This window comes from Carcharhinus amblyrhynchos, chromosome 10 (genome assembly GCF_965287045.1).
Source record: "Carcharhinus amblyrhynchos chromosome 10, sCarAmb.v2.hapA, whole genome shotgun sequence".
Taxonomy (NCBI): Eukaryota; Metazoa; Chordata; class Chondrichthyes; order Carcharhiniformes; family Carcharhinidae; genus Carcharhinus; species Carcharhinus amblyrhynchos.
The window spans coordinates 52,292,417-52,314,728 of record NC_137333.1 but is presented as its reverse complement, the minus strand read 5'-3'; the positions used below and the strand labels follow the sequence as shown (position 1 = coordinate 52,314,728).

The 22,312-nt window shown below is 42.8% G+C and overlaps 1 protein-coding gene across 1 annotated transcript in view; it reads right to left on the bottom strand.

The window, feature by feature from the left end:
* The window catches only part of LOC145348933 (NADP-dependent malic enzyme-like), a 166,496-nt gene that overhangs the window by 56,342 nt on the left and 87,842 nt on the right, over positions 1-22,312 (bottom strand). Inside the window, exons 5-6 of the mRNA XM_080197027.1 lie at positions 14,454-14,529; positions 6,505-6,666 (exon numbers count right to left, since the gene is read on the bottom strand). Coding sequence (XP_080053153.1) covers positions 6,505-6,666; positions 14,454-14,529 — 238 coding nt within the window. The remainder of the gene's footprint in view (positions 1-6,504; positions 6,667-14,453; positions 14,530-22,312) is intronic.

Sequence of the window (22,312 nt, the reverse complement as noted above, 5' to 3'; positions counted from 1 at the left end):
CTCCAATCACTACTACGTTCCTTTTCCCCTTCTCTTTGCCTATGTCCTGCTGCATCACTGTACCGTGTGCAGTTTGCTCACCAACCTCACCTGCCTCGTCCTCTTCCAGACTGGAAGCAAGAACCTCAAACCTGTTATGCAGATTAAGAGGCTGAGGCCTCCGCTCCTCACCCCCCTTCCTCCTCCCAGCAGCCCCCTTTTGTCCCTGACCCTTAGATTTAGCCAGTCTAGGGGCACCCTCTCTCCCCCTGATGAGCCTCAGTGTCTGTAGCTCAGAGGCCAGCTCATCCACCTTGAGCTGGAGCTCCTCCAGCAACCTGCACTTACTGCAGACATGGTCACTGGGAAGGACCCTGGGGTCCGCCAGTTCCCACATCATACAGAAACCACACATCACACGCCCCTCCATTATTCACTGTAATTTTTTATGGGGAAAAAATTTTTTTCCTTGTTTCTTGCTGTAGTAGTTTTGAAAAAATTTTTTTTTCCTTGTTTTTTTTTCAAACAAACTCACCTGGCCTTTTTCCTTCAAGCCCTTTTTGATATTAAGCCCTATTAACTCACTCTGCTTCCCACTCACTCCGCTGCCCGCTGTCTACACCAGGCCTCCTTTTAAACCTGGCGCTGATTTAAAGCAGGCTGGTCCACAAATGCCTTTTCACCACACCCTCAGAATTCTTAAAGCAGTAAATACAATAAATAAATGCTTTAAACAGTTCTACAAAGAGTAAAGTGCTTTAAACTTATTTTAAACAGGTTTTTAACAGGTAAAATCTTAGCTCTCTCTCTCTCTGCTCCACATGCAGTCAAAAACACAGAGGAAATGATGTTCATCTTCAAAGTGGCCACGGAGAATGGCCACGAAGAGTTGGCACCTGGGATATGTTAGGGACAGGTTGCTAAGTAACATTTTATTACAACTCAGTGAGGTTTTGTCAAAACTTTTACTTTTTTTGCAGTAAGTAGAACTGTTTCAGCTCTACTGCCCCTGTTTCTGCTAGGTTACAGCTGGCCAGTTTTAGGGCCACTGTTGGCCACCCACTCCCATCACCAGAAAGTGAATTCTTGACAAACTCTCAAATCACCAATTAACAAAATGAGTGGATTTGCTTTTGCAGCAGCCACCCTTGCTCTTCTTCCACCCCTTCCGTTCTTGGGAAAACCATCAGAGCCAGATTCGGAGGTGGCAGACTGGCATGCAGGCCACCAGCATCATTTTATTGCTATCCCATTATGTTCTGAATATCAGGATGGGAAAATCCAATCCAAAGAATAAAAAATGCACAGTTTTCAGATGTCGACATCAACCTCACTTCTTGGCCACTCATTCAGACTGAATTAGATGGTGCAAACTTGAGCATCACATTCAACCAACAGCGCAGCTTCAAGCTCCATATACTACTTATCAACAAAAATATTTACTTTCAATGCTGCTGAAACTCTAAGCTACATCTTCTTCACCAATGGACTTGATTTTCTCCTGTACCTTTCTTGCCTGTTTCATTATCTACCTCCGTAAACTCTGGCACATCTGAAATAACATATCCTGCCACTGCTTAAGTATAATTTATCTGATCATGCCATTCTTGCAGGCTCCCTATTCCCTCAGTTGTAAATTTGTAATCTTTGTTCTCATCTTCAAATCTTCAATTGTTTTGGTCCACTTTATCTCCACAATATCTTCCTTCAGTTGTCCACTTCTAGCAACCTCCTGCAATACCCTCACTAGCACAAAGAAAATACTGACATATTCATACTCTCACGTTGTCTCAAAGCCCTTTATAGCTAACTTAAATACTTTTTTGTGAGAAGTCTAGTCAGTATTGTAATTTAGGGAACATGGCAGCAAATTGGAGTCTACTAACATATGAAACAGGAGAAGTAGGCCATTTGGCACCTCGAGCTGGCTCTACCATTCAATATCATGGCTAATCCATTTGTTTTGAATTCCACATTTCCAACTATCCTGATAACTTCTTGTTAGGCAAGGGAATTGAAGGTTATCTACCTCCATCATAAAAAATATTCAATGACCCTGCCTCCAAAGTCTCACAACTCACAGAAAAAAAACGTTCTTTGCTCTAAAAGGGCGGCCCATAATTTTAAAACATTGCCACCTAGTTCCGGATACAACAACGAGAGGAAACATTCTTTCCGCGTCCGCCTTGTCAAGACTGCTTAGGATCCTATATGCCGCAATCAAATTATCCCATCGCTTTCCTACACTCCAGCAGAAACAAACCCAATCTGTCAACCTTCCTTCATAAGGCAACCCACTCATTCCACATATCAATCTAGTAAGCTTCCTTTGAATTGCCTCCAATGCACTTACATCTGCCTTTGAATAAGGAAATGTGGGTAGCATGGAGACATAGTGATTAGCACTGCTGCCTCACAGCGCCAGGACCCAGGTTCAATTCTGGACTCAGGTGACTGTGCAGAGTTTGCTCGTTCTCCCCATTTCTGTGTGGGTTTCCTCCGAGTGCTCCAGAAGAAACCCACATTCCGGGTTAGGTTGACCGGCTGTGTCAAATTCCACTTAGTGTCAGCAGGATTAGCAGTGTAAATACATGGGGTTACAGGGATAGAGCCTGGGTGGCATTGTTATCAGTGCAGGCTTGATGGGCCAAAAGGCTTCTTTCTGCACTGTGAGGAGTCTATGAAAACTGCACACTATGGTCTCATCCTGCATAACTTAAGTATAACATCCTTATTATGTTTGATTCCTCACATAATAAAGACCAATATTCCATTAACTTTCTTAATTACTTGCTGCACCTGCACACTGACTCTGTGAGACTCCTCCACGAGAACACCAAAATCCCTCTGCACCTCAGAATTCTGCAACTATTCTCCATTTCAATAATACTCTGCCTTTTAATCTTCCAGAAAAATGGAACAACTACACATTTTCCCCTATGACACTCCACCTGCCAGACTTCTGCATCATCGTATTGTTCCTTTAACAGATGAGGACCCCAAATTCCCTGGTTGTCTGCACTGTCTTTTCCTGCAAAACAGGAGTATGGATATGAAAAATGGCATTGTGAAGATGTGAGAAGGGCAGTATTTGTGGAGGGTGACTGAGGCCTGGCCGTGAGATGTCTCAAAGATGGGGCTAAGTATGGGTTGTTGAGTTGGGGATATAACGTGGTACCAGGAAGGAAAGGGATGAACGGAGTTGCAAAGTGAATTGTTGCTGTGTAGAAGAATGCTGAGAAAGGCAGCATAGGGCTTGGAAGTGTAATACCACTCACCTTAAAGACTCAGTTTCCACAGCCTCTTGAGGAAGTGAATTTCAAAAGCTCACAAATTCAGAACTAATTTTCAATATCTGTTTTAAATGAGTGAATTCTTATTTTTGAACAATGATTCCTTTTTCTAGATTCCCAAGATGGGGACCTGAGGGTGACACCAATGCACACGTTAGACTTAAAGTTCCACAGCGGGTGGGAGATCCAAACTTCCAGTTTTGGATTGCACATGTTGCTCCCAACAGGTGAGTTATGTTAAAATACAGGTCTCTGTGTTGGCGATTGACATACTAAGGATCTTTGATGGGCCGCCTAATGTACACTACTTTCAGTTATGTCCAACTCTCATTAGTGCCAAACTCAGTTAACTAATTTCAATTAAATTAACATTCAGGAAGAGAAAAACCATGTTTAATGGCACTTCAATGTCAAGTTCTCTTTGCTGAGAAGCTCTACACTCTACTGGCCTCTTCTGGTGTTATTATTTCTAATGCTACAAAATCTAAGTCGCATTGTATGAAAAATGTAATGGGTGTGTGTCAAATCTTCCTATAATTCATGTACATTTAAATTGTTTGCAATTTTTCAACTGCTGAGGTGTTCAGAGCAGTTATAGTTTACAGATCTGCTTGGACAAATTTCCTGGCTCGGTACAAGAGGATACTGACTGAACTATTGCTCATTGCTCCAGGACTTCTGTATTTGAGAGACTTTTCACATTAAACTGCAAAAGATTGTATCCAGATTCTAACAGCTTTTTCTGATGTTTGCTGCATCAATGTGCTTTACTAGAATAATAACTCATTCCGAATCTGTTGTATGAATCTAAAACAATGGTTGGGATTTTCCGGCCATTCCCACCAACAGGATCTTGTGGTCCTGCCGACGGCGATCCCCCGCCAAGGGTTTCCTGGTGGCAGGGGCTGCATAAAACAGGAAACTCCATAGAACCAGAAGACCCTGCCGCTGACCAATGGCAGACCACCTCCACCACCTTGAAACACGTCTGGGGGGGGCGGAGGGGGGGAAGAATTCCACCCAGTATGCTTCTTAGCGTTTCTTGCTCACAAGAAATTTAGTCCAAAGTAACATATGGAATTACAGGAATCTGTCGCAGTGCACTAAGAAATGGGATTGTGCACGCAAATTCTACACTACATGTTCAACACTCCTGTTCTGCACTACAGGTCTTCATGATCAGGAGACACTTCATTCACTGTATGCTGCAAGTCAGAACTCCATCGACAAGAATGAAGATACAAAACAATCAGAGGATTCACTGTCCCCACATTCCCCATCAGCATAAAGACAACTACCTCTAAACAGACTTGCAACAAGGTTCGATACCTCAATCCAGTGAATATGTCACAGCAGCTGATAAAGGATGTGACAGCTGAGGTCCCTGGCAGTCAAGCTGCAGGCCCATGCTGACTCTCATGGTAATGACAGGACTCTAGGAATGGCTGCATCTCTAGCAAGTCTCTTGCAGAGAGACAGGGGAACACACAGCAGAGATTCTAGCGGCTATGGTGGCAGAATCTGTCCAAACCACAAATTCTCTTTTGGTTTTGGCATTTGAGTATGTGGCTTTCTCTATGGAGAAGCTGTCAGCCACCATACAGATTCCAGTCCAGCAGGATGCTTGGTGGCTATCAAATAGGTGATGACAAGCTGTATATATCAACACATTACCACAAATACACAGTTATTAAGAGAAATGCAATGTTAAATATATCTCTACCCATGGAGGTCTGGTGCGACTTTGTACTAATTTCATTCCTCTCCCCGTTCACTATCTGAAGCAGACTATTTGTATTTTTAGCACCTCATTTGATCATGAAATAAGTTTCTGATCAGTTGTCCATTCAATCATCAAGGTTGCTTACTTCTACCGATGTAACACCATCCAACTCGCTCCCAGCTTCACTGATCTGTCATTGAAACTCTCATCAATGTCTTTGGTACCTCCAGACTTGACTACTCCAATGTTCTCCTAGTCGGCCTTCCATCCATCAACCCCCAGAAATGTAAACTCATCTGCTGCCCATATCCAAATTCACACAAAATTCAATTCACACATCAGCCCTGGTCTCATGGCTTCTAGTCTGACAATGCTTCAATTCAAAATTCTCATCCTTGTATTCAGATCCCTACAGCCTTGCCCCTCCAGCCCTACAATCTTTCAAGGTCTCAGCACTGCTCAATTTCTGACTTCTTGTGCGTCTGATTTACTCCCTCAACTGCTGGTAGCAGTACTTTCCGTTGCCTAGGTTCTAGGCTTTGGAATTCTCTCTTTAGGTCTCTCTCTCTCCTAAAATCTTCCTTAAAATTTACTTATTTAATCAAGCCTTAGGTGGCTTAGTTTTAAATATTTTTGACAATAGCTCTGTGAAATACCTTGAGAATTTTTTGCTGTTGTTACAATGCACTAAGAGCAGTTTAGCCCAACTATTTTGCTTAGTTGAGTCTGGGGCAGAGAGAACGATTTGTAATTAAGTGCACAATTTTAAAATGCTGTGGTCAATGTTAAAATATTTTAACTGTTAACATTCAACAATATCGTCCGTTGATCTCCTATACAAAGAGTCTATGAATAGTCCTTTTACTGGCAGATCACTCTCTTTCTCCACCTTTTCACCTGGGTCTTTATTTAAGGGATTGAGATGACCTTGTCAAAATTGCGCTGGTTTTTCATCATATTCCATTTAAAATAGTCAGAAGTGACAGGACCAATACCAGAGCCAGTACAATTTCCAGCAAAGGCAGCATTTCTGCTCTATCCTGATAATAATATCAGTTCCAAATATTCTTTTTAAACAAAAATAATTTTAAATGACAATTAAATTTGCAATGGCCAGCCTGTTGGAATTCAAAATAAGCAAGTTGTGCACAAATAACCATTATCCATCTTGTCCAGAATATGACCTGAATCATTTATTGAAATTCAATTAATTCATTATTTTGATGGACCTAAAGTACAGAAACTTCAGAATGGAGCTTGAGCAATGACAGAGGATTTTATCTGCCTCAGTTGCCTGTGTATATGAAAGGGCAGTGGCAGCTGATATTTCCTTCAGTCGAAAATGTGTTGATCAGCTTTGTAAAGGACATTACTTGCTCTGTGGGTTTCAAATCTGAAAAGATCAGAAACTTTTTCAAAAGTTCTTTTCTTCATTGTGCTATTAATCCACGTGCACAAATGTTATTTCTTAAACTTAACATGCAAGCAAAAAATACCTAAATGATTTACCTCATTGTCTGTACCGACATCCAGAAGCACAGGGAGGCAATGCTGTGGATTCACACCACCACAGGCTGTGTAGAGAGCTAGTTTGCCCACTGGAATTCCCATTCCGTAGCTTCCAAGATCGCCAAGTCCAAGGATACGTTCACCATCAGTAACAACAATGGCCTCAAAAATGCACACAAACAAAATTCAGCAAAGATAGCACGTTTAATTTAACTTTCAGTCCAGGTCTAAGAATTGATTGACATGAAAATACTCAAAGCAAGTGAATATCTATTTGCTTTTAGTTCAAGGTATTACCACACTAAGAGGGAACTACTTTCCCATTATGGGGAGGGGTATGAAGATGAAGATGAGACCAGCTATGATTGTACTGAATGACGAAGCAGGTTTGAGGGCCTGAACTGCCTACTCCTGTTCCTAGTTCTTATGATTCTTCGCACCTGGTTCCATTCTTATCAATCTTATCATAACCAGTGTACCATTTGCAGTGGCTCCTCATCCTGCCACCACACTGTCACCTCTGGTGTCTCTAAGGATCTATCACCGGCCCTTTCCTATTTCTCATCTGCATGCTGCCCCTTGGTGACATTATCTGAAAGCACAGTGTTAGTTTTCTCATGTACACTACTGGCACCCAGCTTTACCTCACAATCACCTGTGCTAAAACCTCCATCACTCTATAATAATTAGTCTGCTTATCCAGTACACAATTTCCTCAACTTCCTTCTTGCCTGCTGTCATCAGACTTTTGAATGGACCTACCATATATTAAGCTGATCTTTATCTTCCCCCTACCTCCAGCAGCAACGCTATATTCTGCACCCAATCCCTTTCTTTTCCTCGATTACTCCAAATGGAGTGTTGGGAAATAATTTGACACGATCTCCCCCTAGCTGGTGGAATCAGTAATACTACTTTGTGGAGCTGCAAAGCTCTGTCTGTCATCTTTCCATCTACCAAGCAGCAGCAGACAAGGGGCCCCATCTACACTGATATTACTTGATCTTCTGTCACATCTCTACATGCCTATCTCATGGTGGAAACTCTACTGGAAAAATGAATTATCCAGCATCAGTTTGGCCTGCTTACCTCTGAACTAACACAGAACACTCATTATTTTCACTGTGGTCTTTGCATTTGACATCTTTATTTTCTCTATCCCCTTTTACTGTATGCAACGTTGCCACCCTCCATGCATGTTTGAGTTTGTACAAATAAACTAACCCTCAGGGCTTGATTTTACCATTTTCACTCTAAGTGCTGAATCTGGGCGTAATTCAGATCCGAAATCTGCTTTCAGGCACTCCTATACACACTCAGGCCATGAAAAATGTGCGGGTTCCATTTGCGCTGTGGGTGGAGCTTAGCGTGGCCAAAATGATCGGAGCTCTGAACTGCGCATTGCAGTTAGAAAAAAATTTGAAAAAGCACACCCATGTCAGATCGCTCCCAGGCCGCAGAAAGCAGAGACAGCAGCCTGGGAACGAAGGCCCCCACAGACATCACTGTCCTCCTTATCCACTACCCCCACCCCCCACTACCCAGACCGATTGTGACCCCTGCCCCCTCCCCCACCACGATCGCCCGCAGACTGACAGCGGACCACCGTGCCCCTACACTCCCCCTCCTCCCCCAGAGAATGGTCTGGCCTCATTTCCCCCCCCCTTCCCCCTGCCACCCCAGAGAACAAACTGGCCTCACCCCGCCTCACCATCCCCCCCGCCCCCAAGAAAATGGTCTAGACTCACTTGCACACCACCCCCCCCCCCCCCGCCCCCAGACAACGATCTGGCACCACCACCTCTCCCGGTCCTCCAGAGGAACATCTGACCCACCTCCTCCTCCTCCCCCTTCTCTCCTCAACTAGACAAGATCTGGCCTCACCCCTCGCCCCAACCAGAGAATGATTTCCACATATTAATTAACTTCCATATTTCAACAAGCATCTTAGTTAAGCAAGACTAAATGAAGAGCATAACAGAATTTTGCAGTATGGCCCATTTGTCCTCCCACTGGGCCTTATCTGACCATTGCCCCTTTCCAGGGCAGCATGGTGGCATAGTGATTAGCATTGCTGCCTCACAGCGCCAGGAACACAGGTTCGATTCTTGGCTTGGGTCACTGTCAGCATAGAGTTTGCACGTTCTCCCCATGTCTGTGTGGGTTTCCTCTGGGTGCTCCGGTTTCCTCCCATAGACAGAAAGACGTGCTGGTTAGGTACATTGACCTAAACAGGCGCTGAAGTGTGGCGACTAGGAGGATTTCACAGTAACTTCATCGCAGTGTTAATGTAAGCCTACATTATTTGTTACTAATAAATAAACTTTACTGGCTAAGTACAGATGTCATTACCTATGAATAAGCATTGCTCCGCCTTTAGGAAAACAAAACTTACAGTTTCCACTGTTAGGAAAATAAAGGTAGTTTTAAGGGAGTTATATTTGCATTGGTAAACATTAGAAATAAGATATAGCTTAATTCAATGTTTTTGTGCCTGGAAAGGTAAAACCTATAGTTAGATTCATGGTGGACAATGGTGTTTGTATGTGTGGGGGTTGGTTAACTTTCAACTGTGATTCTATTCTGCTTAGAGAGGGTTATGGCATGAAAAATAAATCAAAAGCATAAGCTTGTGGCGTGCTTAGCAACTAGACACCACTGTAAGGTAGAAATGGCTGTTATGCTCTTTATATTGCAGTTAAAACACTAAATGACCATCTCACAATTCTTCCAGGAGAAAGTGGACAGGGCAAGGAGTTGCAAAGATGCAGAGACTTCCGAAGAAAGAAGATACAATTTGGAAAGGTACAGAAAGAAGATGTAAAATGCCTAAGGTAAGAGACAGAGACCAAGGTATTGTTCAGAAGAATTCAAGGAAGGAAAAAAATGTTTTGCATTAAAGTGGCAATTGCAGGAACTACATTTAAAGTGGGATAGCAGACTTTAGAGGTCAATGAAACATTTGATGCCACTTTAATCCAGTCTAGGAATCGAGAGTTAAAGCAATTGTGAATAGCAATCAGGACAAAGAAATCCTCAAGGGGTTGATACAAAATCTTGGATTGGACTCACTGTTCACAGTTGAGCAGAAGCCTTGTTTAAGAGAATCGTTTGTAAAACCTGGTCTGGATTTCACAGAGCAAACTGCTAATTGAAAGTATTACTGTAAAGAAATTCTTAAAGCATATTTTTTGGGAGTGCTGTTCGAAAACTTTCACGTGGCAATCATCTGGGGGGATTTTGAGAATGCCACAGACATAACTTGAGGTTCAGCGTGGAAAGTGTATTTCACCACAGCCATCTTGAGTGTTTAGAGGGACGTTGTGTTACTGAGACTACTGTTGTTTGAGATATGTAGTTAATCTTAAAATTCACGTATATTTCTTCAGATAATCACATTTCAAAATGAATTTTGAAAATCCTGCTGAAAAAACAGCAGGATTTACTCCAGTTTTTACAAATTCTACACTTAGAACTTCTTTGGGAGAATTTCACGCCAGTTCTTTGCCAAAGAAACTTGACCAGAAACACAAGAAAGCTCCATACTCCTCTTCATATATTTCACAGAATAAAATCATAGAATGGTTACAACACAGTAGGAGACCATTCGACCTCTTGTGTCACTGATGGTTCTCTGCAAGAGCAATTCACCGAGTGACGTTCCTGAATAGCTAAACACCGTTCCAACCAAACAAACCCCATGAACAAAACCCTTGCCACAGGTTTAGCACAAAAAATACAAATGCTCACATGATTCTGGAACTTAGCGCTTTGGTTGGATGCTGCAGTTCTCTTGATACACACACAGATAAGCTTGAAGTCAGAACAGCTGGCCAAAGCATCAGGGAGAGAGAGGCTCTAGGTAGCAAATCATCAACAGCAAAACTTGCACTCCAGGAAGGCCAGGGGAGCTGCTGCCAGCGAGCCAGCAAAGTGGGTGGGGTGCGCAGGGGAGGGGAGGGTAGACGAGAGAGGGCAAGGGAGCGAAAGCAAGAGCGAGAATCTGCATGCCATTTGACAACCAGGACAGCTTCTGACCCTAAACCAAAACTGAAGATGAATCCTTGGATTTTTCTGGGGAAAAACCATCTGACTTTGACCTGTCAATCAATCTTCCCCCTCACAATGCAGGGTCATAAAAAATCCCAGAAAGTACCTGAGGCTCAAGAGTAAAAATAAACAAAACCCCATTTAAACCATTGAAGCAGCAATAAAAACACTTCTAACCAGACAGCTCAGCAACAATGAAAAACATCCAAAGCTGCTTAACCATAGAGAACACAATTTAAAAAAAATCATAAAGGTATCCCAGTGTCACAGAATTTGCCATCTTCAAATTCTCAGACATTGCATTCCAGATGCTAACCATTCTGTCTCAAACAAGATTTTCCCATCTCACCATAGCTTCTTTTGCCAAATATCTTCAATCTGTGACCCCTGGTTCTTGATCCTCTCACCAAAGGGAACAGTTTAACTTTAGCTTTAGTCCCCTCAGGATTTAAAATAACTCTATCAAGTCACTTCTCAACCTTCTCTTCTCTGAGAATAGTCCCAGCTTTTCCAATCTTTACATTTATCTGAAATTCTTCATCCTTCAAACCATTCTCACCAATTTTTTTCTGCATCCCCTCTAAAGCCTTCACATCCTTCCTGATGTATGATGTTCAGAACTGGATATTATGGATGGGATTTTATAGTCTCATTCAATCCAAGACTGGAAATCCTGCCCAAAATCAACAGCCATTTCCACTGTCCGCCCTCACCAGTTCCAATTCCGTGGCAGGCAGGGCAGTACAGTTCCAGTTGAATATTCCAGTTGAGACCAATCCAATGTTTTATACATGTTTATCATAACATGATTGCTTTTGTTCTCTGTCCCTGGGGATTCTTATCAATTACGTCCTCAACTTTTGATTTGATTTATTATTGTCACATATATTGCTATACAGTGAAAAGTATTGTTTCTTGTGCACAATGCAGACAAAGCATACCGTTCATAGAGAAGGAAACGAGACAGTACAGAATATAGTGTTACAGTCATAGCTATGGTGTAGTGAAAGATCAATGTAATGCGTGGTAGGTCCTGCCACCTTCTATGATTTGTGCACATATACTTTCCCACCTCAAAATGGGTCCCTCTGCTCATGCCCCCCATTTCATGCACCCCCCTTTTTGCTATACCCTCAAATTCTTCCTACCAAAATGAATCACTTTAAATTTCTGTGCATTAAATGTCACATGCCACTTATCCAACTATTCTACCAGCCTACATCCTTTTGCAGTCGAACACTTGTCCCCTTGAAACACTTCCAAATTTCGAACCATCTGCAAATTTGAAATTGTGCCTTGTTCACCAAAGTCTACACCATTAACACATATCAGGAAGAACAGGGTCCAAATGCCAACTCCTGGGAAACTCCATTATAAACCTTTCTCCAGTCTAAAAAATAGCCATTCTCGTTTCCCGTCACTCATCAAAGCTGTCACTGTCCCTTTTAGTACATGGACTCAAACCTTGCTCACAAATCTGTTGAGTGGCACTTATCAAATTCCTTTTGGAAGTCGCATCAATAGCTTTATAACTCGTCAACCCTCTTTATTACCTCAGCAAAAATCACAGGCAAGTTAGTTAAACACAATTTACTTAACAAATCTCATGTTGGCTTTCCTTGATTAATCTGCTTTCATCAAAGTAACAGTTTCAAAAGTTTCCCCACCATCTAGGTTAAACTGATTAGCCTGTAGTTCCTGAGTTGATCTTTACATCCATTTTTGAACAAGGATATAATATTTGCAATTTGCCAGTCCTCTGGTCAAACGTCTAAGTCAAAAGAAGACTGGAAAATTATAGCCAGTGGCTCTGCGATTTCCATTCTCATTTTCCACAGTATCCTTGCATGCATCTCATCCAATCCTTGTTGCTTTATTAATTATCAGTATAGTCAGCTTATCTAATAATTCCTCCGTATCAAATTTAAATCAATAACATGCTTTGAATTGCCACTTCTTCTTTCACCATGAACTGGGTAGCATCATCTTCCTTGGTAAAGATGCATGCAAAATATTCATTCAACATCTCAGCCGTACTCCCCCTTTCCATGAGTAGAACCCTTTTTTGTCCCTAATCCTAGAATCCCTAAAGGTCAGAAAGAGGCCATTCAGCCCATCAAGCCTGCACCGATAACAATCTTATCCAGGCCCTATCACCGTAACCCCACATAATTACCCTGCTAATCTCTCTGACACAAGGGGGAATTGAGCACGGCCAATCAACTTAACCCATACATCTTTGGATAATCAGTCCTACTCACTTCTTTTATTACCCTATTCACTATTTATAAGGCTACAGAAGATTTCTGAATTGTCTTTTGTATTCAGAGCCAGTAACTTCTCTTACTTGTATTTTCAATTCCTTCTGAAATTTCTATAGCACAAATGTGTCTTTTTCTGATTGGCAGTCAATGATTAGTGGGGTTTCGCAGGGATCTACGCGAGGACCCCAACTGTTCACTTATATATTAATGATTTGGAAGTGGGAACTGAATATGTTATCTCCAAATTTACAGATGATACGAAGTTGGGTGAGAGGTGAGCTGTGCGAAGGATGCAGAGATGCTTCAACGTGATTTGAACAGGCTGAGTACGTGGACATCTGCTTGGCAGATGCAGTATAATGTGGATCAATGTGAGTTATCCACTTTGGTAGCTACAAAAGGAAGACAGAGTATTCCTATAAATTGAGGGAGGGGGATACTCATCGAGACCTTGGAGTCCTCGTGCATCAGTCGCTGAAAGTAAGCATGCAGGTACAGCAGGCAGTAAAGAAGGCAAATAGTATGTGAAAGGATTTGAATATAGAACTAGGGATGTTTTGCTGCAATTATATAGGGCATTGGTGAGGCTGCACATTGAGTACAGTATGCAGTTTTGGTGTCCTTATCTGAGGAACGATGTCTTTGCTATTGAGGGAGTGCAGCGAAGGTTTACCAGGCTGATTCCTGAGATGGTAGGTCTGTCACATGGGGAGAGTCCAAGTCGGGTAGGGTTATATTCACTGGAGTTTAGAAGAGTGAAAGGGAATCTCATAAAAGCTTATAAAATTCCAACAGGATTAGACAGGGTAGATTCAGAAAGAATGTCCCCAATGGTGGGGGAGTCCAGAATTAGGGGTCATAGTTTGAGGATGGTGAGGAGAAATTTCTCCATTCCAAAGATGATGAATGTATGGAATTCACTACTACAGAATGCAGTTCAGACCAAAATGTTGTTTGATTTCAAGAAATTAGATACAACTCTTGGGGCTAAAAGGATCAAGGGATATGGGTGGAAGAGAGGATCAAGATATTGAACTTGATGATCAGCCATGATCAAAATGAAGGGTGGAGCAGGCTCAAAGGGCCAAATGGCCTACTCCTGCTTCTCGTTTCTATCTTTCTATGTAACGGACCTGGTTCGCAATTGTACTATCCACCTGATATCTATCATTTGCATTTTTCCTTTGCTTTATCTTACTCTCCAACTCTTTTGTCATCAGAGATTTGTTTGCCCTACCTTTCCCTCTTGACCATAGTCAATTATCTTTTCTATAAAGGGCAGTCAATCGTTCGGTTACAGTGTTGTCAGCCAATCTTTGCTTCTAATTTATCTGGGACAGATCCATTATTGCACCATTAAGTGAACTGTTCCCATGATTAAACTGGAATGAAAAAATTTGTGTGGAAAGAACACATCAGAAAAATAGATGCTGGTTGGGATCATGTAAAAATTTGCAATGTACATTAGTCTGGATGTCACTAATCAGCTTTTTTGGCTTAAAAATACCAGATGAAACTGCACAAATATCATCATCCTACATAATGCATCACGACCTTCTGATCCTTAAACAGTCATATCCTGTAGACACTATACAACGCAAATACAGAAATCTACAAATCTCGAAATAAGCTTACCTTTATATCGTCTTGTGGCCAAGAGTTCAACATTGTTGCAATGTGGCCTTTGTCATGAATGGTAATGAACAGTCCTCTGGGAGGGAGAAACAAAAAACAAGACTTAATTTGTGAAAAATAAATCAACAGTCAAAGGCTATTTGGTTAGAAATAAATTTCATTTACAATTTGTTGCATTTATTTTTAATGGAAACTGTCACAAGGGGAGATTCAAGTTGAGGTGAGCGCCATTGATAAAGAAGACTGTTGCTGCTCTTTGTTTCTGTCTCTTCTTTCCCATTCTGGTTCACCCAATAAGCTGACCTAGAGATGGGCCTTTTCTAAAATCATGTGACCTCTGGCCTTGTTCTATGATGGCACAGCAATGAAATATCGATAAACACCATTCAAGAAACGGCAACAAAGGTCAGCATTCTACCACCAAGACATACCATATTGAAATGTTAATACACTGTATCAAGACGTCATACTTGTTTATGCATCTGATTCTGCCATCAACACAATATATTTTGAAGGTGTTTCTTAGAATGGCACCTAGTTATGCTTCTAGAATCAGGAACAACCCTAACGTCAGTATGGGATAGAAGAGCTAATATGCTGCTTTCTCCTTTTTTTCAGCTCTCCAAAATAATTTGTGTTTTAAGGTTGTCACTCATCAGTAACAATCACTTGTTAAGCCATTGAACATAGACAGACTTGGAGAACTTTCATCAAGTCTTTCTGTGCCAAGGGGAAACTTGTTAGCCATTGCCTTTAGCTGCTTGTTCTTCTGGCTCCTAATTAAATGCAAGTTTGTGATGCACTTTAACAAAGCCCATAAAAATACTGAAATCTTAGAAATCAAGCAGCAACTTTTTAATACATAATGAGTAATGAAAGCCCACTAAAAGTAATCATTCAAAGAGTTTGGATAATTGAAATACTTGGATGCTGCTTCCCCAACCCCACCAATCGTCAGATCCGAATCCAATTCAACAATTGATTATTTCAAGTTCGCTACCACAGATAATGCTGCAGAACATCTTGTGAACAGACTACATTGCAGTTAAGGAATGTGGAGGGAGTGAACATATAAGCCAGTGGTGGTGATGTCAATCAAGTGGGCTGCTTTGTCCTGCATGAATTGAGCTTCTTGAGTGTTGTACTCATCCAGGCCTAGAGACAGTATTCCACCACACTCCGAGATTGTGTCTAATTGATAATAAAAAGGCTTTGGGGTATGAGGAGCTAAGATATATACACAAAATACATAAACCCTTGATCTGTTCTTGTAGTCACAGTATTTGATTGGTTTATCAAGTTAAATTTCTGGTAAATGACGATCCCCCCCCTAAAAAGTTTATGTGGGGTTTCAGCATCTTGGGTCTCTCAATGGGAGACATTCATTCCCTGGTGCTTATTACTTGCCACTGATTAGCTCTCATGTCAACCAGGTTTCGCTGCACATTTAACAAGTAAAGATAGAAATGATCCCTATGAGCATGGACAGCTTCATTATTGGAGGAGTTGCAAATGGAACTAAACTCTTTGCAATCATTATCATCTCCAAATATCAAATATCCCCATTTCTTATCTTATAATGAAGGGAGCTTATTGATGGAACAGCTGAAGACAGTTGGGCCCAAGTTCAGGAGGAATTCCTGAAGCAGTGTCAATTCAATTAAAATTTCACTTTATTATCCAAATTCATTTCAGGTCCAGTGCTCATGCATTCAAAATTAACGTAAATAAATAATAACAAGAATGAATGAAAATTACCCCATCAAAGAAGCCCAAGTCTAGTTAAAACACTGAAAACTTAAAAAAACTCCTTCAATGTATTAAGATCATCAGGAGCTCCCAACATGAGTGCATATCCTTATCCATTCATCAAACTCTTGTTAAAAGTTCTCCGAAAGAAGGGCACAAACAAGTTCAAGGACTGATGTGTCCTGCATCTGAGGGATGGTATGTAGCCTTTTCCCTGAACACATCCAACAATGACACTGAGATAACTTAGGAGCATGGGAATTAGGGGCAGGAGACAAATTCAGCCCTTCAAACCTGCTCTGCCATTCAATCAGATCACTTAAGAGATGGCTGATCTCTTAAAATAAATGCAAAATACTGTGGATGCCGGAATCTGAAACAAAAGCAGAAAATCTCCGCAGGTCTCAGAAGTCTCGTGGAGAGAGAATAGAACCAATGTTTTAAGACAGGATGACCCTTCGTCAGAACCAAGGGCAAAAGAATCAGAAAAGTGGAGGGGTGGGGGAGGCTGGGGATGGGGAGGTAAAAAGGAGAGCGGGAATGGAGAAGAGGAAAAATGGAGAGAAAGAAATGGATAAATGAGATGAAAAGAAACAGAATGAAATATAATCAATGAAAATTGGGTGAAGGTGGAGGGGAGAGTTCACGCTATGAAGTTGTTAAATTCAATGTTCAGCCCAGAAGGCCGTAAAGTGCCCAATTGCAAGATGAGGTGCTGTACCTCCGGCTTGCGTTGAGGTTCGCTAGAACATTGCAAAAGGCCAAGGACGGACATGTGGTCAGGAGAGCTGGATGGTGTGTTGTAGTGGTAAGTGACATGAAGGTCTGGACCCCGCCCATGGAAGGACCAAAGGCGTCCAGCAAAGCGGCCATCCAGCCTATGCCCGGTCCCTCTGATGTAGAGTAGACAACATTGGCATCAATGAATGCAATAGACCAGAGCAAAGGCGGTGCCTGTGAAGCGCTACTTCACCTCAAAAGGGGCATCTAGGATCTGAGACGGTGAGTGGGGAGGAGACAAGGAGGCAGGCGTCACATCCTCCACCACCGCACGAGAAGGCGCCATGGGCAGGGAGGGAGGAGCCGGGCGTGATGGAGGAGTGGAACAAGGCGTCCCAGAGAGAATGGTCCCTGTGGAGCAGCAACTGGGGGAGCAAAGGGAAGGTGCATCGAGCAGCGGCATCATACCAGAGCCAGCGGAAATGGCGGAGGATGATCCCCTGAATGAATAGGCTGGTGGGGCAAAAATTGGAGACAAGGGGGACCCCACCCTGGCCCCAGGAAGGAGGGAGCGGGTGACAGCAGTGGCCCAGGGGATGGGCCGGACACAGTGGGTGGAAAACTGTGATTGAGAAAGAAGGAATATATATCAGCTGCTCTATTTTGGAAAGTGGCATAATCAGAACAGATATGACGTAGGCGAAGGAACTGAGAAAATGTGATGGAGACCTTCCAGGATGTGGGCTGTAAAGAGCCATAGTCAAGATAATTGTGGGAATTGGTGGGTTTGTAATGGATACTGGTGGACAGTAATGGAGACACAGAAGTCAAGGAAGGGAAGAAAAGTCAGAGGTGGACCATGCGAAGGTGATAGAGGGGTAGAAATGGGAAGCAAAAGTTATAAACTTTTTCCAGTCCAGATGAGAGCATGAAGTAGCACCGAAACAATCTTCAATGTACTGTTTGACGAGTGGTGGAGGCCGGAGTAGGACTGGAACAGAGAATGTTCCACATAACCCATAAAGAGACAGGCATAACTGGGATTCATACACCTTTTATTTGGAGGAAGTGGGATGAGTTAAAGGAGAAACTGTTGAGTGACAGAATCAGTTCTGCCAGATGCAAGAGAGTGTCGTGGATGGGATTTGTTCAGGCCTCTGCTCGAGGAAGAAGCAAAGAGCTTTGAGGCCATCCTAGTGGGAAACGGAGGTGTAGAGGAGGGAGTTTGGGCGGAACAATATGGAGTAGCACATCGGAGGAATTGCAGATGTAGGTGGGAAGGGACTGGACAAGAGGAGGAAATGAGTTCAATGGAGCAGGAACAGACTGACACAACTGGCTGACTGGGCCCAGTCCTGTTTGTGGATTTTGGGAAGGAGTTGGAAGTGGGCTGCCTGGGGTTAGGAGACTACCACATCTGTGAAGTAATCTTTCCAATTCAACTTACTAACTTAGTAAGTTGAAGTGGAGGGAATACTTCACAGATGTGGTAGCCCATTGGACCCATAGTTAGAAGCCAATTCAAGGTCCACATCGTGAATCCTGACAGGAATACTAACTGGAGTTTTCCTAAAATTCATAACTAGTTGTTTTGTCTTGTTTTGTTCAATTTAACAGAATTATTATCTTATTTTCTGAACTTCTCTTCTGAGATCCTATAGTTTGTTATGCCTTATGAGGCCCACAAGTACCACATCATCAGAATACTTCAGATGTACCATTGTGCTCTGATTGAATTGAATGGGCGGCACGGTAGCACAGTGGTTAGCACTGCTGCTTCACAGCTCCAGGGACCTGGGTTCGATTCCTGGCTTGGGTCACCCTCTGAGTAGAGTTTGCACTTTCTCCTCCTGTCTGCATGCGTTTCCTCCTGTGCTCTGGTTTCCTCCCACAGTCCAAAGATGTGCGGGCTAGGTAGATTGGCCATGCTAAAAATTGCCCTTAGCGTCCTGAGATGCATAGGTTAGAGGGATTAGTGGGTAAATATGTAGGGACATGGGGTAGGGCCTGGGTGGGATTGTGGTTGGTGCAGACTCAATGGGCCAAATGGCCTCTTTCTGCACTGTTGGGTTTCTATGATTTCTATGATAATAAAGATGAAAGTAGACAATCCAAAACAGATCCAGTATTTGTCAACATTGCTCCAAGTAAACTCTGGAGACTATCACTCACTGAATCTGACTGAAGGAAACTACAGATCCAGAGTGGGACAATGGGACTGATAGCAAGGTATTTTCTCAATAGGCTCGAATAGTTACATGATACGAAAAGCTGAAAAGAAATCAACAAACGTAGCACCAGCATAGTTGCCTAAATTGACTGTGTGCTATTGGATCAAATGGACCAAGGTCAGAACAGCATCATCCACTGATTTAGACAAATTGTAACTGCTCACTATGTGAAACAAGAGAATCGAAAAGACACACCAACACAATGCGCTTGAAATACAAGACTATTGATCAAAGAGCAACGGGTGGGTAAATATTCAGTTCAGCAGGCCATGACTTCCTAGCAACCAGAATGATGATGGCTGATTTCCAATAGCGAGGAACAGTCCAAGTCTCAAATGATTTCTGAAAGGCCAGAGAAAAAGGGAACTGCCAACTGATGGATGCATTCCTTAAGAATTCCTCCTTGGGAATCAGATAATTGGCCTCCAACAACCATTTCAAGATATTAAGGGAAATAATTAGATAGATGGAGAGAAGCTATTTCTGCTGATTGAAATCTAGGGATCTATGGCCAGGAGACATATTTTAAAAATTAGAGCCAGACCTCCAAGGAACGAAATTAGAAAACACTTAAACATGCAAAGGGTGGCAAAAGTTTGGAACCCTTCTAAACAATAACTGATACTAGATAAATTATTAATTTTACATTATAATTATTTTATCCAAAGATACTAAAGAATATGGGGGAAAAGCAGTTATGTAGGGCTAAATCTTCCCAAAAAATGGCAGAGTTGCTTCCAGCAAGAAAACCAGTGTAATTCTCTTCGGAGAAACAGGTTGGATTGCTGTCCAGATCTCATGACACTTTGCCAAAAAAAATTCAAGGAGACTTATTTCACACTCTCGTACAGGAACACGTTGCACAGAAATTGGGGCACCATCTTTCAGGGGTGCCCCAATCATAACCTGAGTAAATCATTCCCACACCCTGCAGTATTCTGTGGCTATGAACATAGAACATAGAACATTACAGTGCAGAACAGGCCCTTCGGCCCACGATGTTGCGCCGACCAGTTACAAAACAATGACCCACTAACCTAAACCAATCCCTTCTCGTCCATAAACCTATCCACGGATCTCTTAAACGCCCCCAAACTAGGCGCATTTACAACTGCAGCAGGCAGGGCATTCCAATCCCTCACCACCCTCTGGGTAAAGAACCTACCCCTGACATCCGTCCTATAACTACTACCCCTTAATTTAAAGCCATGCCCCCTCGTGCTAGATTTCTCCATCAGAGGAAAAAGGCTATTACTATCCACCATCTTTCATTCCCTCACCCTGACTCATCTTTCATTCCCTCACCCTGCAGTATAAATATCTATCTATCTAAATATTTATTTTCTATACTTTTTAGCCTTGACAAAGTGTCATCTGGACTCAAAATGTCAGCTCTTTTCTCTCCTTACAGATGCTGCCCAGACCTGCTGTGATTTTCCAGCATTTTTTACTTTTGGTTTCAGATTCCAGCATCCACAGTAATTTGCTTTTATAACCTGAGTAAACCTCGCCCTACCCAAGCCCACCACAGAGGTATTAGGGGCTCCCCCTCCACCACCAGCATTCATCAGCATGGCGAGCTTGGGCTCAAGATCGTCCCCTAGAGTGGGGTCTCAGATCAGCCATGATCTCATTGAATGGCAGAACAGCCTGTAGAGGCTAAATCACATGCTTCCATTTCTATGTCCCAGAAGCATTTTCCTTTGTGTTGGTATGGTACCAGTCACTTGGGAGTTATCCCCAACAATTGTCATTTCTCTTAATTTTACGAAGATTCCTTGATGCCACAGTGCATCAAATGCTGTCTTGATGAAAAGAGCAGTCACTCTCACCACAATCCTGGAATTCAGCTTTTTTGTTCAGTTTAGAACAGAGATTAATCAGGTGTGGACCAAGGAGCCCTGGCGGAACCCATTGTACAAAGAACCCCCAGCTTTTGTCGTGACACTACGGATTTCCTACAGAAACTCAGCACACGTGGAGCAGTTGAACCAGGAACACTCCTCGTCACAATGGATGCCTCGGCACTCTACACCAATATCCCCCACAACGATGGCATTGCTGCAATTGCCTCAATACTCAATGCCGACAACTGCCAGTTTCCAGATGCAATTTTACAATTCATCCGCTTTATCCTGGACCACAATGTCTTCACCTTCAACACCAAGTTTTTCATCCAGACACACGGAACAGCCATGGGGACTGAATTCGCACCTCAATATGCCAACATCTTCATGCACAGGTTCGAACAAGACCTCTTCACCACACAGGATCTTCAACCGATGCTATACACTAGATACACCGATAACATTTTCTTCCTTTGGACTCATGGCGAACAATCACTGCAACAACTATATGATGATATCAACAAATTCCACCCCACCATCAGACTCACCATGGACTATTCTCTGGAATCGGTTGCATTCTTTGACACACGCATCTCCATCAAGGATGGTCACCTCAGCACCACACTGTACCACAAGCCCACAGACAACCTCACAATGCTCCACCTCGCCAGCTTCCACCCTAAACACGTTAAAGAAGCCATCCCCTATACACAGGATTTGCTCAGATGAGGAAGATCGTGACAGACACCTCCAGACGCTGAAAGGTGCCCTCATAAGAACAGGATATGGCGCTCGACTCATCGATCGACAGTTCTGATGAGCTGCAGCAAAAAACCGCACAGACTTCCTCAGAAGACAAACACAGGACATGGTAGACAGAGTACCCTTCATCGTTCAGTACTTCCCCGGAGTGGAGAAGCTATGACATCTTCTCCAGAGTCTTCAACATATCATTGATGAAGACGAACATCTCGCCAGGGCCATCCCCACACCCCCACGTCTTGCCTTCAGACAACCACACAACCTCAAACTGACCACTGTTCGCAGCAAACTACCCAGCCTTCAGGAGAACAGTGACCACAATACCACACAACCCTGCCACAGCAACCTCTGTAAGACATGCCGGATCATCGACATGGATGACATCATCACATGTGAGAATACCATCCACCAGGTACACGGTACATACTCTTGCAACTCGGCCAACGTTGTCTACCCAATACGTTGCAAGAAAGGATGTCCCGAAGCATGGTACATTGGGGAGACCATGCAGATGCTACGACAACGGATGAATGAACATTGCTTGACAATC